Raw genomic sequence first — 17,146 nt, 5'->3', positions numbered from 1 at the left:
AATCCTAACCACATTGTACGTTGCCTAAAGCATCCAAAGGCAATGTCGAACAAACCCTTCCTTTCTTATCCCTTCTTTTCTCTGTATTTCAAAGCAAATGTCAACGGAAAATCAAGCATTTTTGCTCCATTCGTGAAAACTAATAAATTTTCAAGTGTGGAGCTTTTTTAAGCATAATTTTCTAGAACGTTCAAAGAAAAATTACAGAAAATCATGGCAAAAAGGCTACACGGATGGTGTCGTGCATACGCGAGTCAGGCAAATTGGCCAGAATACTCCCCTTTGCGTACTGCATTGTCGAAAAATGGTTACGAATCCGGCAAATCACGAGGACTTTCAGGAAAGAGGATGTAATTGTTACAGTATCCTAAGCTAATCATGCATTGCCATTAGCAAATGACAAAACACGGTTTGGCTTAGGATACCGCCAAAGCCAGACGAGTTTCTCTCGCAAGAACCACGAACAAGAGGGCATGTCAGCATGTCCGAGTGCACAAATAAAATTGAAGGAGCAAAATTGGAATCACCTTCTCGCCTTTAAATAAATTGAAACCCAAAAGAAACCATCTGGAATTACATATACATAAATATGTTCCTAGGCTTATTACCAAACATTCAGGTCGGAGAAAGTGAAAACTGACTAATCTAAAACAGATATCTACTATGAACACCAAAACAGATTTTCTATCCACGTCCATCTGTACCGAATCCCCAATTTTCCGACATGTAAAGAATTCGCTAAAGAATTTCTAAGATTCCAATCCATTGTCACCTGAGAAGCTTGCCGGCCTCCCGTCAATAGATAATGCTTTCGGAATTCTTTACAAAATCCATCATCGGTTTCCTCAGAAGTTGCTGTAATACTGGAAGACAAAATTCAGGAACCGGGTTCTTTCATCTGCGCAAAGAATGGTGGAGAATAAGAAAGAAACAAACGAATTACAATTAAGTTGATTTCAGAAAAGATTAACCAAGGTTTTCGAAATAAGGAAAGAAAAAAGATGTCGAACTGACATGTACATGCTAACTATACGACCGATGACTGGAATGCTGGGGAAATATCTGCTGAGATTCCTTCTGTCAACCAAAGCCAAATCCTTCACTAGCTTCATGAATAGCAAGTATCAATCGTTCGTGAAGCTGTTCTTTGGTGGTGTACTCAGGAAGGTCTAGCTGGTTAAAGCTGGAAAAGACATAGGACTACATTAGAAACATCGAGCTTGACGAGAATGTGAAGGGGACAAAGAAACTGACTTTTTCAAAGAAACTAACTTTTTCAAATTATGTTTACACTAACCATGTATGAGCAGAAGGTAGCCTGTCAGGAGCTCCATAAGCCTTGTGGATCTGAAATTTCTGAGGACCAGAGATACCTTGCAAAGCCCTGAAACCTTCCAATGGAACCTGAAAGTCACAAATATGTTAGTTTTACCGAGTACAAAAATTTGCCCCCACATATGCATCATGTTGCAAGCATACATTTAAATCATTAGCTACGCATGCCATCTCCAATCATTATACAATGGCAAAGTTCAATGAGACAACATGCGCATTGTGAAAAACCATGTTCACAGGAAATGAAATTGACAAATGATATCAAGGTAAAATCAACGCAAGTCACACTTCCAACGGACCCTGTGAAAAAAAGGAAATGAAATTGACAAATGATATCAAGGTAAAATCAACGCAAGTCACACTTCAACGGACCCTTTAAAAAAGTTATGAACATTATAAAGGGAGGGGTTGGGTTGTTGGGAAAAAGGGATGGGACAAGGGAAAAGAGGGGTCGCATACACTCAGAAAGTACAAAAGCACATACAAAATCCCTTTTAGTCGTGAACCAGCGGATATGGAGAAGTATATATACTATTTTCATATTTCTTTTGTAGTACAAACAGTTACCTTTGATGTTCCAGTCACAAATTGCAGCAGTCTTGCCATGTCCTCCTTGTCGAAACTTTCAACCACGTCCCAGAACCATTTAACAACATCAGATGATGATGTGTAGCCAGTGTACTCGGTATTGGCCTTCAAATCAGCCACTGTAAGGACAATGCCACCATTCAGATATCACAAGAGAAACAAAAGACCATATCAATTATGTAATAAGCTCATTTTAAATGCAACTCACAATCTATCTCTGGAAGACCACTGATAAGTAGCTCAAGCTCCTTGTCATTGAAAATTGAGATAAGCTCTCGCGGGACCAATTCCTTAAACCCCTCCATGAAGGAAGTAATTTGAGGTCGGATAGCATTTGTCAAGATATGTTCAGCTACAAGGTCAACATACTCGTGCTTCGTCTCTTCTGTAACCCGAATATTTCTTCCTCCAGGTTTCAGCTCATAATCAGTAACCTTTTCAAGAAGGTATAAAGAAAGGAAAACACAACAAACAAGTACAACATTAGTCAAACCCGCGAGCTCAATTTAATGTTATAACATTGAATGAAAATCAGATTGGCATTTAAGTAAAGACTTTACAATAACACTACGTGAAAACCCAAAAGCTTTCAAAAATAAAGAACAGAACTTAAAAGTAACATATAAATTCAAATACCTGGTTTTTCTCATAAAGGATATGCTTTTCTTCATCCGCATCCATGCTAAACGTCAGGTCAGGAATATCACTCACGTCATTCTGGACACGAGAAAAAAAATCAAATTAAAGAAACTTACGCAATAGAGGAACTGAGTCTTAATCCTGCAGAGAATTTCAGAATAACGAATATGACACATTTTAGATCAGTTAAAAAGATATAAAAACCTACAACGAAACCCATTCCAATCCAACCTTGAACTCTTAAAAATCAGAGTGTGATCAAAAGCACGCTAACCTCTAACATCCACTTTAAATTCTTGTAGTAATCAGGATCCACAGCCTCTATATCATGGTAAGTCACCTTTACACCAAGTATATGCTTATAGAAGGATCGAGTGAAATAAACATCCAAAAGTTGCCCATCAAAAAGTGCCTTTGCAACCTGAATAAATTATCACAGCAGCAAAAGTTAAAGAAAAATCTAACACAGACGGAAGAAGCTTATAAAGTCAGTTTCAAAAAGTCAATAATAGTCCAGAAGAATTACCACACGGCCCACAAATTTAAAATAAGACAGATGTTCTGTCTGGTAGACAGAATTAGGGTTTGGCTGGAAAGTTGCATTGTTTCCTACGGTGGTGAAAAGCAATGCCCCCTTGTCAAATATGACCCTTGACAGTAATTGATACCACTCTCGTGTCAGACCTCCAGCATCAATACCCTCTTCCCCTTGGAATTGGACATTTAATCGTCCCTTCATGTCCAGAGTAGGCCGCATGCGCAACTGATTATAAGAATCCTCCAAAACGTATGCCCGCCGAACACTTATTCTCAGAGGACCAGAGAGATGTTGCTCATGCTGCTGCCTAATTCTTGACCGGAAATATGCTCTTTTGTTATCAAAATCAATTAGCCTTGGTGCCTTCAGCATCATAGTAAGGGATTTCTCCAACAAACCTGGATTCTGCCTGATAAAAGCATTTAAAAGCCGGCGATGCTTCTCAGCGAACTTTGTAAATGTAATAGCACCATCAAGCTTTCTCTGAGAATCCCCACAACTGTGGCACTTGGTAGTTGAAGGATCTGAGTTTCCAGAGGACTCTTTGACTTCTCTTGCAGTCACATTCGCCTGGTCTTGCAGCATAGTAGAGAGGTTCTCTTGTAGCTTTTCACACAGAACAAAAAAAGCCTCCATAAAAGGCAGGAGTCTCTGGGTTCCAGGAGGGAGAGGAGACGAAGAAGAACCCTGTGCATGGTCCCCAGTATTTACTATAGACATGGTTCGACAAAAAGTACTCTGACCCAGTGCTGTTTCAGTCGCACTTATACAGTTGCTTAATTCTAGCCACAGTGGCTCAAGTGCAACATTTAGTTTCCACATGATGGCATGCTCCTCCTGATCCGCATCATTCTCCAATCCTGAATTCTCACTAGCCCTAGGTGAAGTGAGAGAGCAAAGTGCTTGTAATACACGTAGGATTGCTAACCCAGCCATTGATCCGGCACTCAAACCCAGCATATGTGTGTTCCGGAGAGTAACAAGCTCACCAACAGCTGAGGCACTCAAGCGATGAGCCAGTTCTGACAGCGCTGAGACAAATAGTTTTCGATGGGGTGCTGCAACTGAGGCCAACTTCTTCAAGACCTCACCAGCAAGCATATAAAGTTTATCTGAAAGCCTAATCAAGTAAATGGACTCAGATTAGACACTCATAAAAACACAGTTCATATAGTAGCACAAAGAAGAGAGTAGTTAATCTGACAAATACTGCATCTACGTTCAAAGAATGAACATATAAGAATTAGTGAGCTAATAATACCCCTCACGACCAAGAAGGCTGCAAAGATTGTGTAGATCAGATTCTGGCAGCTTCAAGAAAACATTATATGTATCCGTACTCCTCTTTCCATCTGAAGTTGATGATTCACCACTAACAGGCTTCTCTCCCTGATTAGATTCTGATTCCAAAGGAGGAACCTTTTGACCATCTCCTGAAGCTTCACCAACAGGCTTATCTGCCCTCTCAGATTGAGACTGGCCCTCTAATTTTGAAGCTGAAGTATACACAACAACCTGAAGCAGGCCCATCACCTGTAGCACACAAAAAAAAAAAATTAAAAACATGAGATGGTGCTGAATTATAATTTTTTTTGAAAGGATCATGCTGTAGGACATGCTTCAGCAATAAAATAATCAAGATTATGACTCCACATGTACAACTAGAGATACGGCAAGCAATACACACGTTCTCTACCATATACTTAGTTTTTTTCTTAATTTTTAAGGAGAGAAATAAAGTTATGGAGCAGGTACTAGCCTTTGTCCAGAATAGTTAACGAGTCAAACATTACAAACAATTGAATTACTCCAATCTTAAATTCATATAAGCTCTCAAGTTGAAGTACTAAATATGTGGATACCTAACAACTACCAAGGGATTTTACACACTACACTTTTAAATGAATAGACAAACAGCAGCTAATCTCTCCACGAGGTCATTTTAAACTGGTTAACCATAGAGTAGGTAGTACCTGCTCAAGATGAGCAGTGCCATAATGAGGTCGGTTCAGGAGCTTCAGGAACAATATCAGGGGAATGTCCACATCCTGGGTGTTTCCAGATGGTTTTGATGAAGATCCTCCTTCTCCAATTTTCTCCTTGCCTTTGTCCTTCTTGGTTTCCATATGGATAGGGCTTAATGACTCAGGAACACCAGAGAAATCAAAGAAGAATAACATATTTGCCACAGCAGAATGATTTGTGGCCAAATAAGTCAAGATCTCAAGAATTCGACGTAGCACCAAGGGAGGAAGACCTATTGAAAATGAATATAAAGCAAACAAATTGTTAGTCCATAAATAGAAGAAACAAATGTATTGCAGATAACTGTTGGAGCGTCAGATGACTTACCATCTAACAACTGTGATCGACCATAAACAACATTTGAATTGCAACCGTAAAGCCTTTGAGCATTAATAGCTGCTAATCCACCGACTGAGCCCTCAGCCTCAGGTTTGATCATATCAAGCAAATGACGAACTAAGATTGCTCGTGTAACGCTATGGGTACATAAGTTCAACAAGAGCCTCTGCAAGAGTCCTTTGCCCAGGGGCTAACCACACACAAAAAAATAAATGGATCATGTTAGCAGAAGATAGTCATTTAATGAATGATTTTATGTGACAGTATGTAGAAAAAAAAAAAAAAAAAGTAGTACATGTATGTGTACATGCGATTTTCAAATAATGCGTTATTTTGAGGTCTTTTAAAGCACAAATTGAGAAAATATAACCCACTTGGTTTTCTACTCTTCAGCCAACCGAAAATTCTTCATATGACGTTTTTTACACATTATTATTCCCATCAACAGGAGCTTTAACACTTATATAGTACACATAAATTTGTTCAAACCTCCAAACTTTCTAACCATATATGGATTTTTTAAAAAGAAAACCTAATATTCATATTTCAACGAAACATAAAACTTTCATAACCAGTTATAAACACTCCAATTACCATTAATTGGAATATGAATTTACCTGCGCTAATCGTAATAGCCTAATTAAGGCTTTCAATTCATCGGCATCCAGAAGTGGCTCTCCTTCGATTTCCTTAACCTTTAAGCTGTCTGCAAGAGCAGAAACTGCCCTCCGGCCAATTGTGACTCCAACACCTCTGTCCATCACCGTCTGCCGATCAAAACCCAATCCATTTCTCCGGTTGTTTAGCCTCTGGCTGGTTCCAAAAAGGCTGCGAGCCTGATAATGACTCATTGCTCGGTCTCTTAGCATTTGGGCTTCAGCGAGCAATGGAGAAGGCAATCCAGACAGAACTGCTTCTGAAGAAGTTAAAAGTACCTGGACCAAGAGAAAAATTACATATATAAGACAAATAATCATTACAATCAAGGTCATGAAAGATGCAGTTCCAGATGAAAACCTCTTCACGTAAATCAGCAGGAAAAGTAGCAATTATTGAAGCGTTGTCCATGTCAACTGGTCCCTCAGCCTGATGTGCAACCCTTTGTGCTCTTTGTTGAGCCAAAACTTCTTCTTGGATATCTGGAGGAAGGGCTGCTAAAAACTCAGGATCAATGTCGTCTGCAGAAGGTGGTGCATAAGATGGAGGTTGAACCGGCTGAGCTTGTTGTGAAGCAAGAACTTCGGCCCTCAAATATTCAGGTAAAGCATCCAAGAAGGTCGGATCAATTGTATTAGCACCAGCAGCCTCATTATTCAAATCTTGTTCAGCCTGATTAGCTTCTGGAGCAACAGTTGTGTTTTCCCTTGATGGTTCAACTGTACGATTTTCAAAAGTAGGCATGGGATGGCCAATTTCATTTATTTCACCAATGTAATTCATATCAACGTCAATATTTGTTGGCACCAAAGAAGTATGAGAATCACCTGGATTAGGCACATTGAAACCCAAACTTGCCGACACATTACCAACCTGACCCTCTGCTCTTGAGGATCTATCACAACCCACAGCCTCCACAGTAACATCATGGGGATTAGAAGGCACAGAACCCCCTTCACATTGTAAACCAGCACTTATTTCTGCAGACGAGTTGACAGAACCTGGCACTGACCCTACTTGCTCACCAGCAGCACCATTTCCATCACCAATGTCCATGCTATCGCTTGGTGTACTGTTCGTTGAAGGTGGCATAATTGACATTGGTTCAGGTGCTTGTAAGAACTCCCCTGCACCTTCGACTATAGATTCTGGATTGACTTGTTCTTGACAGGGAGCAGTGTCAGAACTTGAGTTAACTTGATGTGTTGTTTCATCAACCCCATCTTGACGCTGATCTTCATTTCTTTCATGGCTGTCATTGCACTCCCCTGCTACTTGACTATCACTTAAAGGAGGGAGATCTGGCTGTTTCTCCTGCACTCCTGAGTTCTGGGACTGTCGTTCAGCAGGGATATCAGCTGGAGCAAGACTGCGTAATTGCGATATAAAGTGTTCCTCCACTGCTTGTGCAATAGCAGCAGCTTGAGGACCTGCTTGAGGCTGGCCATCATCAGTCCATCGACCATCACCTGGCCCTCTTCTCCCCGATAACTGCAATGAGTCCATACCTACTGAATAATCAGTCAATGGTGGGGGTGCAGCACCACTCAACCGGTCACCAAAAAGATTGCTTGGTACGTGATCATAAGGTAGAACAGGAGCATCAAACATGTAGAAATGAGCAACATCAAAGCTCCCTGATGACAGAGCTTCTAAATCCCTGGATGAATTTCCACCTGCTGACCACATTGAGACCAAATCCCCAGACTGGGATGGTCTTAAAAGGAGAGGATGTTGAAATCCATTTGCTTCTGCAACAGATCGCTCAAAGGAAGACCTACTTGTCTGACGGCGGCGATCAAAACCTATCGGCCTTCTCAGACCAAACAAGTCATCCACATTAACACCTTCAAAAGGTTCAGCAGCAACATCAATGAGACCACTTCCAGCTCCAGGTTGTTCAAGTACCTGCAAATGATCAAGCCCATCAAGGGCTTCTCTCCATCTCACTTCTATGACACGATTCTCATGAAAATCATCATCATCTTCATCAATCATCCCATCATTGTAATCATCTCCCAAGCCGGTATCATCATGGTCTTCCACATCAGTATCAGCAAGTGACATCATGCCACCACCGCCCTCTGCTATATCCTCATCCTCATCCTCTCCCTCATCATCATCCTCATCATCCTCACCATCATCACCCATGTCATTTTCTAAATCAGCCATGTCCTCTCCCTCGTCGTCATCCTCACCATCATCACCCATGTCGTTTTCTAAATCAGCCATGTCATCATCTGTCCTATTCTCAACACGAAAAGACATCTCAATTTGATCAGTGTTGTGTAGTACATTACCTTCATCCATCTCCTCACGCATGAAATCCATCCCAAGCTCCATGGGTGGATTAGAAGCTATTGGTCCTTCAACTTCTATCCTCATATCTTGTTCCACCAACTGGATCAGATTTACTTCAGGATTACCTTCACTTTCAGAAATTCCTTGATCCCCTTGAACAACCTGTACGACGTCTCTCACACCCTGTTCACTGCTTGCATTCTGATTATCCCCCACAGTAGTATCAGCTGATGGGGCAGTTACCTGATCGTCAGAACTTCCATTCAACCCTGTGGATTTTTTCTTGCTCGTCTCATCAGATTTAAAGTATTGCTCACTAGCATTAGCAGCCCTTGTTAGGCTTTCTAACGTCTTGAGTATCAAATTCACAGTTTTGGGAGCATCAGGATGGTCTAAGTCAATCACCCGGAGGATACCAGTCAGACACTGAATCATTCCCCCATCTATCATGCTTTTTGCTATGTCTGGTGAAAACCCAGAACCAGGTAAGTTGCTGGATGATGAATTTTTTGACAAAATTGAATACACCAAATCAACAAAAGCATAAACGCTTTTATCCGGTAATAAGATGCTCTTGGTGGAAGTACATCCCAAATTCGAAAACGAGGATAAAGCCTTTACAAGTTCACTAATTACTCGTCTGCGCCCTTCACTGGAACGACCACACAGAACTACCAGGAACCAAGAAGCTTTTTCAGACAGTTTGTCTCTCCATTCATCAGGTCCAGCAGATTTATCAATGGTGCGTGGAAGCAATCGATGAATTACATGGTGAAGTATACCACCATGTCCAAGACCATCTGTTTGATTAGATCCCCGCAACTGAGTCATTTCTAAATCCCGTTTAAGTATAACCCCAACTGCATGTACATACATAAGAAGGATATCACTCAGTAATTTGAGAACAAAGGTAACTTTAGCCAACCCTGCAGATCTTTCAGATTCTGACTCCACTTTCCTTGTCTCGTCAACCTTTGATTTACCCTTCACCTTCATAGAGGGTTCATCTACTTCCATAGCAGATGGGTTATTCGAATAGTCTTCCTGGCTATTTGGGAAATGGTATTTGAAGACTATTTCAAGAAGCTGATCTATCACTTGAGTGAGATTGGCAGGGATCTTCTTGTGACTTTTTGCGCATTTACCAGATCCATCATGTATCTTATTTTCAGAAATCCGTACACACTCATTGGAAGATAATCCAGCCTCATCACCTACTGCTTTAGATTTTTCCTTTTCCTTCTCTTTTTCCTTCAATAACAGAACAAAGGTTCTACCTCCTGATGTCTCCAACTGACAAACTGCAGAAGCAGCTTTCATAAAAACTACTGGATCTCTAGAGATTACAGGTGCCATTGATGTCAAGAACGTTCGTGCAGAAGTGCGCCCACCATGCCTGTTTCCACTCAGGGCTTGGCGAATCTCCAATTCCATTGCTGTTTGCAGTGTTTGTGGATCTTCAAGGAGATGGCGAACAATAGCAGATGCAACAGTATCATATCCCGGGAAAAAACAACTTCTTGGAAGGCCAAATAGAGCTGCCAAGCCTCCATTTTCAAGGAATTGTAAAGCTAGAGCATGAGTTTTTGTCAAGCGAGCACATAATTGTAAAACAGCCTGCATGATCATTGCTGGGACATGCTGCTTTATCAAGTCACAAGCAACTGCTAGCACTTTATGACTCTCTTCCATAGTCAAATAACCAGTAGATTTCCCCAATATTTTCTCAAATGCTGTGGCAGAATCCTTTTCATAGGCATCCATAAGCTGTTTTTTCTCTGTATCTGATGCAGGGATTGACATACGCTCTCCAGATAATTCAGGTAAAGGCCCTGTCTGAGTATCTTCAACCTTTTCAGAAATTCTGGACCTTGATTGCAACATGTTATCCAAAATAAGCAGTAGAGCACTGATACATTTTGGGACAAGAAGCTCATTGCCTGACTCATCTTTGCCCTTAAAGTTCATCAAGATATCTGTTGCAGTAGTCACAATACCATACTGTGCAGCGACTTCCCTTGTGCTTCCATCCTCAGAAAGAAGTAATGCAATAACATGTGACACCATACTCAACGCACTGGTATCATTAGAAAAATCCAATGGACAATTCTTTAGCTGCTGAGTAAGATAAGATACAACTCTTGGACGGTCTTCCCCTTTGTTCTGGTTGCTAAGTGTCACAAGCAAATCTGTCAAAGGGAATGCCATGGTATCATTACTTTGAAGTAATTTAACCGACGCTGCAAGGACATCATCAACAGGAGGAGCTTTCACACAACCCTCTTCTGCCGGCACATCAACAGGCTTTTCAACACTCTCAGCTTTAGATGCATCTGATGAATTTCCCAGTGAAAGAGCAAGTGCTCGAGCCAGTTCATCATCATCCTGCACAGGATCCTCAGGATGACTAAAGAGCCACTCCATGGCCATTTCAACGCTATTTGTTCCCACCCGCCTAAGAGCTTCCTCTGCCCTAGCCCTTGGAAAACCCATCTCAACAATGGTGGTAATAGTATTTTCATCAAGTGGTGGGGGCATGAATCGCTGGTTTGTACTTCCAGCAATGCCACTGCGATTCTGCTTCACATCTCCAACACCAGAATATACATGCATGACAAGCGAGACAATAGAAGCAATGAAACCTGGACTACAATTTGGAAACAAAGGGTGGTTCCAGACAGGAAGTATCACATCAAGAACTTGAGATTGCAGCATACGAATAAAAACTTCTGGGTCCCTTGGCACAGGGAAAAGCCCAATTGACAAACCAACTGCAACTGGCTGCTGAACAAGCAACTGTGCTTGAGAAGCAGAGGTTGTGGATAAGAGTAAAGAAGAATTAACAAAATACTCGAGCACACGGCAATAGCTCTGTAAAGTATCAAGCAGCCACGAACTGTGGGACAGTTTACTTCCTTCACCTGTCCTTTCGGGATCAATACCTGACGTTGACACGGAGTATGGTAGTGTCCACAACAACTGACTAGTAGCTTCAAATGTTGTAAGCAGCTCCTTAAAAGTACCATGGACATAGAAATTATTTACTGTTGCAGTATAACAAGTACGTCGCCTGCTGTCAAATGTAAGTGATACCATATCATCGACAACTTTGCCAAGATATCGACACTTGACTGACAGTGATGTATCGAGCCCAGTTGATGTAGAATGCCTAGAGAAGCTAAGAGACTCGAGAAATATTTTAGCTAGGGCAGTTCCAAGAGTCTTGGAAACCAAACTCAACGACCCAGAGTCGACTCTACGCCGATTTGGTGATGTGAATCCCTTGACAAGAGCTGTGAAGAAGGAACGCAGTGTGGAAGCCAGCTTGTTGAGGATTTCTATCACAAGAACATCAGGACTTTTCTTTTTCAAATCTTGGGAAGTAGATGTCTCTGATACCGTTGAGGAAGATTCAGAATCAACATTTAAAGCCTCCAAATGCCGGCCTGTCCTTCCACCCCTTATGCGTGTAAAACCATGACGACTACGACGGTGCAAACCTTCACCAGAGCGAACAACTGATAGAAACTCACGTTCTCCACCCCACAAGGGCTGATTCCTGATAGAAACTGGGTTCATATATCTCACCATTGGAATATTTGCATCATCATCACTCTCCCTTCCAGAAGCATTAGTCGGAGCTGCCTCAGCACTCTCTGGTTCTTGTTCAGCATTGATCTTCTCATCTGACTTGACATCATTGCACAGAGAGATTTGCCAAATTATTTCCCGGTAGGTGCTCCCGAGATCTTTCAATACATCAGCATCAGCTGCACCCAGTTCAGACACCACAGTAGTCGTCCCTTTCAACAGAACATTAGACAGAGACAGAATAGCTTCAAGACTGGAAAGATGTCTCAAAACTTGAGTTTGCTTCACAGATTCCACCAAAGCAAGTTGAGTCCCTCCAACTGAAACTAAAAGTTCATTTGTTGATTTCAGATGCTCTCTCAAGAATGAACATACTGCCCGAGCCAAAGAAGCAGAATGTTGTGGTGAGAAGTTCTTAAATGCGACAGAAATACTCTGGCCAACTGAAACAGAAAGAGGCATCAAAGGCAAGGTAAATAACTGCAGGACAGCTTCAACCCCCTTCTTCTCCACAAATATACGACATGTGTCACCATTCTGAAGTATTGTTTCAAGAAGACGTGCAACATTGCTCACACAATCAGGAAGAAATAATTCAACATTCCCCACTGAAGAATCAGAAGGTGGTTCCACAGTCTGCTCTGAACTCTCCGTTTTGGATGATTCCCCATTATCAGACATGACCAAATTCCTCTCTTCTCCATCTGTTTCCATGGGAACAGGAGTAGAAGAGCCCAAAGGATCAATTGACATGTACGAAGCATCAACCCCATGTCCAATTTTTGAAATGGCATTTAAGATCTCAATCAGCATATCCACTCCAGGCCCACGCAATGAGGAAGCGTGGCGCATTAACTCATCCAATCCACTAGATAACGAACCTGGTGTGTCACTGGTCAGGGCCTTCAGATAAGTTCTTGAAGTAAATATCTTCACAAAGCACCTCAAAGCATTGCGATCTTTCACAGCCTGAAGACCATTAGTAGTATTTAAACATAGGGCATCCAGACACTGTGGTATGCATGTAATGGCTTCTGCAGAGCAAAGAACACCATCCATTATAGCATCCAAGAAGGCAGAAGGAAGGCCTGCTGCATCTAAAACTGGAAAACAGGTAGGATCTTTGTGTATTAGATCACTCATGACAGTTGCCGCAAGTGAGAATACCCCACCACCAAAATCCTTTGCCCTTTTAAATATTATGCATAAGCATTGTGGCAATAGACTCTCCTCTGAGCCATAAACACGAGCAGTATTTCCAGGGGCATAAGTCCCCAGGGATATAGCACGCAATAGAGCTTTCATAAGCAATCGTCTGTGATATGAAACCAGTGGTTCTGAATACAAAGGCTGCATGCTGTCTAGCTCTGTGGAAGTTCCTACAGCTACTTGTGCACTACTCCCAATGATGTCAGAATCATCATCTTCATGCTTTGAGCCATTTTCTACATGAGACACTTCCACCTGTAGGCGAGAGATTGTATCGTCTAAACCACCCAAATCCCGAAACAATGCAGCAGCAGGATTACTGTAATCCATAAAAGCTTCTAAAATGTGCACAGATGTGCTGACCAAATGAAGGTGTTGCGGGTCTGTATCTTTAAGCAAAGGCAGAAGGGTGGGAATAAAACCAGCTTCACGCATGGCTGAACAACCTGATGATGATGACACCAAAACTGTGACAAGAGACAATAGAGCCTCAGCAAAAACAACAGACCACTTTGATGTATCTTTGGTGACAAAATCAATGGCCTTCTGCATGAGACTGGACAGGATTCCACGATGCCCACCAGATGTGACAGCAGTTAAAACAGTAGGCTGCCGGGATCGATCTTGACAAAGAGCAACCAGTGAAAGAAGACAGAGAATTCGAATTTTCTCAGGAACCACATCCTCAAAGCTCAACAATGACACTAATTCATTGATAAACTCAGGTTCAGCATTGAAGAAAGAAACAAGGTCGTCAGCATCACTATTTGCTTGAACAAGAACTATGAAGGCATACAAGCGGATGCATGCATACTGCTGCCGAGTAGCTACAGAGCCAAAAGCCCTTGCAAACCGCAATCTTGTCAATAAAGAAAATCTTAAGCTAGAGGGTACTTTGTACTCGGCAATTAACTTACACAAAAGCTCAAGATCCGTCTCTGGATGAGTATTGATGTTGGGTAAGTGAATGATTTGTAAACCTTGGTTGGCAGGGATGTCACCTGTTGAATCATTTGATGCATAGAACTCAAAATGAAGGGTGCAGCCTAACTCGTAAGCAACAGGGTCACAACCATTCTGTATTGCACTAGCAATTAATCCAAGACCCTCTTCTTTTCCCCCCCAACCTTGTGCAAGAGCGAATAACTTTGAATTTAGTGCAGCATCCCTAATGGAATACTTTCCAACTGTTTTCTTTAAAAATGCAGCCAATGTCTGCAGGCAACCCTCAACCACATCCGCATGAGTGCAAGCAAGAAGAGATGAAAGATGCTGCTGCAATAACATATGAAACAAAGACATAAAACTAATGAATGGGAAAAGGAGGAATTGAAAATAAATGAAATTGACTGATGTAAAGAATAAAAATTAACACAATCAAATGCACAATAATCAGAGTTGTTAATTATCACAACCCAGCTAAAAATAAGCCTTCATCCCATATACAATACCCAAAAAGCAATAATGGTATAATTGTATATCTAGAAGGAATAAAAACTAACTAATAATAAACAACTGAAAATTACACACCAACGACGGAGAGGTGAATGATGGAAATTTTACCTCATAAGAACTGTAGAAGTGCTTATTTGTGCAATTCTCCAAAATTATCCTTATTACACGGAGAACTTGAAGAACAGCTTCTCTCGGAAAAGGAGGATCAGTGTCTAGAAAATTATCATCAACCTGCAAATCCTTCCTGGATTTTATGTGCTTCTCAAAAAATGAATCAAAATGGTTGAAAAGATCAACCCAATGATGGAAATCTCCCTGCACCAGAAATAAAAGCATATAAATCATATTGCATGTAAATAACTGTATTAATGTAACAGTTAAAGGTAATAAAATCACCTTATCGAACTCCCAGATGAAACCTTTCAGAGGTTCCTCTATATTCTCAAAGGGAACGGCAGTGACACTATTGATGAAGGATCTAATTTTTGGGGGCTGAAACAAAACAAGACCAAACAAATAGTTGTTAGTACTTTGCAGACTCGCCAAATTGCTTTTATATAAAATTAGTACCCAGTACCACAGAGACAACAAATAAACAATAAATAGATGACTTATTTGTAAACATAAGTTCTTCAAGTGCAATAAGGGATGTTCAAGGTGTGCAAACAATGAGAAGGGTACACACAACATAGTGCAAACAAGACCATATCCTAGAGATAATTTGTTTTAACACACATTACCCCCTATCACTTTGTTAGAAGTCTCCATACTACTAACAGGAAATAAACAACATTGAAACTAATGTCAAAAAGTTTCAAGAAGCACACAAGTTAAAATGTTGTTAATAGATGTTGTTAATAGTGCCACACTTGTCTGGTACCTTTAAAGAAAGGATTGAGGTGGCTTGGATTGACCTTAATGAACCTTAACATAATATGGTTAAGTTCACTTAATAAAATTTAATTACTGAAAATCTTAAGAGTGACATATTCAAAGAGATGCATATAAGGAACTAAGATCATTCACGCACTCACCATTTCATCTCACACTTTTAGCTAAGCGCAGTATCCGTTTGAGCAAAATTTTATTCTGTGTGATGTGAATGTACTAAATTTATAACTTGAAAACAATTCATACATCTAAGTCCCACATATTTTAATGCATAGAAAAGTCTTAAAGAAAACAACGAACTCCTAACTTCACACATGTTTAATGCATAGCGAACGAACTCCTAACTTCACACATGTTTAATGCATAGCGAAAGTCTTAAAGAAAACGACGAACTCCTAACTTCACCTTGCTGTAACAATTATCCAGTTTCCACACATTTTCTACAAAACATTAAAGCATAAATGTCAAAACCAATTAATCTTGTTCCATCTAGATATTGCCTCCTTATAAAAAGATTAAAACTTCTTTTTCGACAAAATAATCTGTCATGCATGACATTTGCTCCATGAACGTTAACACACTGATAAACAGACTGACGAACCGACCAAACCTCCACCCCCTCCTCTTCTTCTCTCTCTCTCTCTCTCTCTCTCTCTCTCTCTCTCTCTCTCAATGCTAGCAATTTCAACAAAAACATATAAAGTCATATAGACATTCGATGGAGAAAATAACTCTTTGAACTAAGAAACAATAACGAAACTAATACAGTCAACTGGGTTGGTCATGAATAATCATGTATAATCATGTCTCTAGGATCTTCCTAGTACTGGTTGTAATCCTCATGCAAGAATGAAAACCTCACTTCATAAGCTGAATATGTTTGCATTTTCGTACTCCGAATTATATAAACAATTCAATAATAAGGTAAAAAAAATTAAACTTTCTTATCTTGTATCAGTCCCTAGTTAAACAACCAAAGAAAACATCAAATTGATAGATGCCCAAAACGAATTATATAAGCAATTGCATACAAAAGTGCCACTCACTGGGAAATGAGAAAAAAAAAAAGAGAAAAAGAACATAACCCAGAACCATCAACTTCTTCTCGAAATCAAAACATAGGGAAAACCCAGTACTTTAATCATGTACAAACACATACATATATATATTATGCGCAGTATGCATACAAGAATCTAATCGATTCCACAGGTGAAATATACTGACCACTTCAACCGCCCTCCTTCTCTTTAACTTCATATTGGAACTGAAAGCATTGCACGATTGAGAACCGCCTTGAATTGGTACCCGATCAATCGCTAAAAAACCAAGAATTGATCGAAGAGCAGAGACTGAATTGGGGAAATTAAAATTATGCGGCAACTAAAATTGAAGTGAGGAACGTTTTGTAGCGGCTGTTTGACGACGATCGGATCGTCAAGCTTCGATTTTTCGAGAGTGATAAGAGGAAATTTGAGCTTCTTCGCGATCAAGATTAGGGTTTTGATGAGGATCGCACAGAGACAGAAAGGGAAGCAGAGAATTGGAGAAGAAATGAATAACTGAGAAAGAAGCTAGAGT

General features: G+C 40.6%; 1 protein-coding gene across 3 annotated transcripts; it reads right to left on the bottom strand.

Annotated features, from left to right (window-relative positions):
- Nucleotides 1–517: 517 nt before the first annotated feature.
- On the bottom strand, nt 518–17,146 carry LOC103447145 (E3 ubiquitin-protein ligase UPL1-like). Of its 3 annotated transcripts, XM_070807420.1 has the most exons (17): nt 16,793–17,146; nt 15,074–15,169; nt 14,786–14,992; nt 6,949–14,497; nt 6,482–6,840; nt 6,082–6,399; nt 5,453–5,654; nt 5,074–5,357; nt 4,362–4,633; nt 3,089–4,220; nt 2,837–2,983; nt 2,560–2,640; nt 2,132–2,357; nt 1,903–2,042; nt 1,298–1,404; nt 1,015–1,183; nt 518–898 (listed from the first exon to the last, which is right to left on the bottom strand). In XM_070807420.1, exons 1-16 carry the CDS (start codon nt 16,823–16,825, stop codon nt 1,081–1,083), a joined length of 11,256 nt encoding a protein of 3,751 aa, XP_070663521.1. In that variant the 5' UTR covers nt 16,826–17,146; the 3' UTR covers nt 518–898; nt 1,015–1,080. The 3 variants fall into 3 exon arrangements, with proteins under 3 accessions (XP_070663521.1, XP_028943761.2, XP_070663520.1); XM_029087928.2 differs by having other exon boundaries at nt 6,482–14,497; XM_070807419.1 differs by having other exon boundaries at nt 6,482–14,494.

Source organism: Malus domestica, chromosome 11 (genome assembly GCF_042453785.1).
Source record: "Malus domestica chromosome 11, GDT2T_hap1".
Lineage (NCBI taxonomy): Eukaryota > Viridiplantae > Streptophyta > Magnoliopsida > Rosales > Rosaceae > Malus > Malus domestica.
This window is presented reverse-complemented; position numbering and strand designations above follow the sequence as displayed.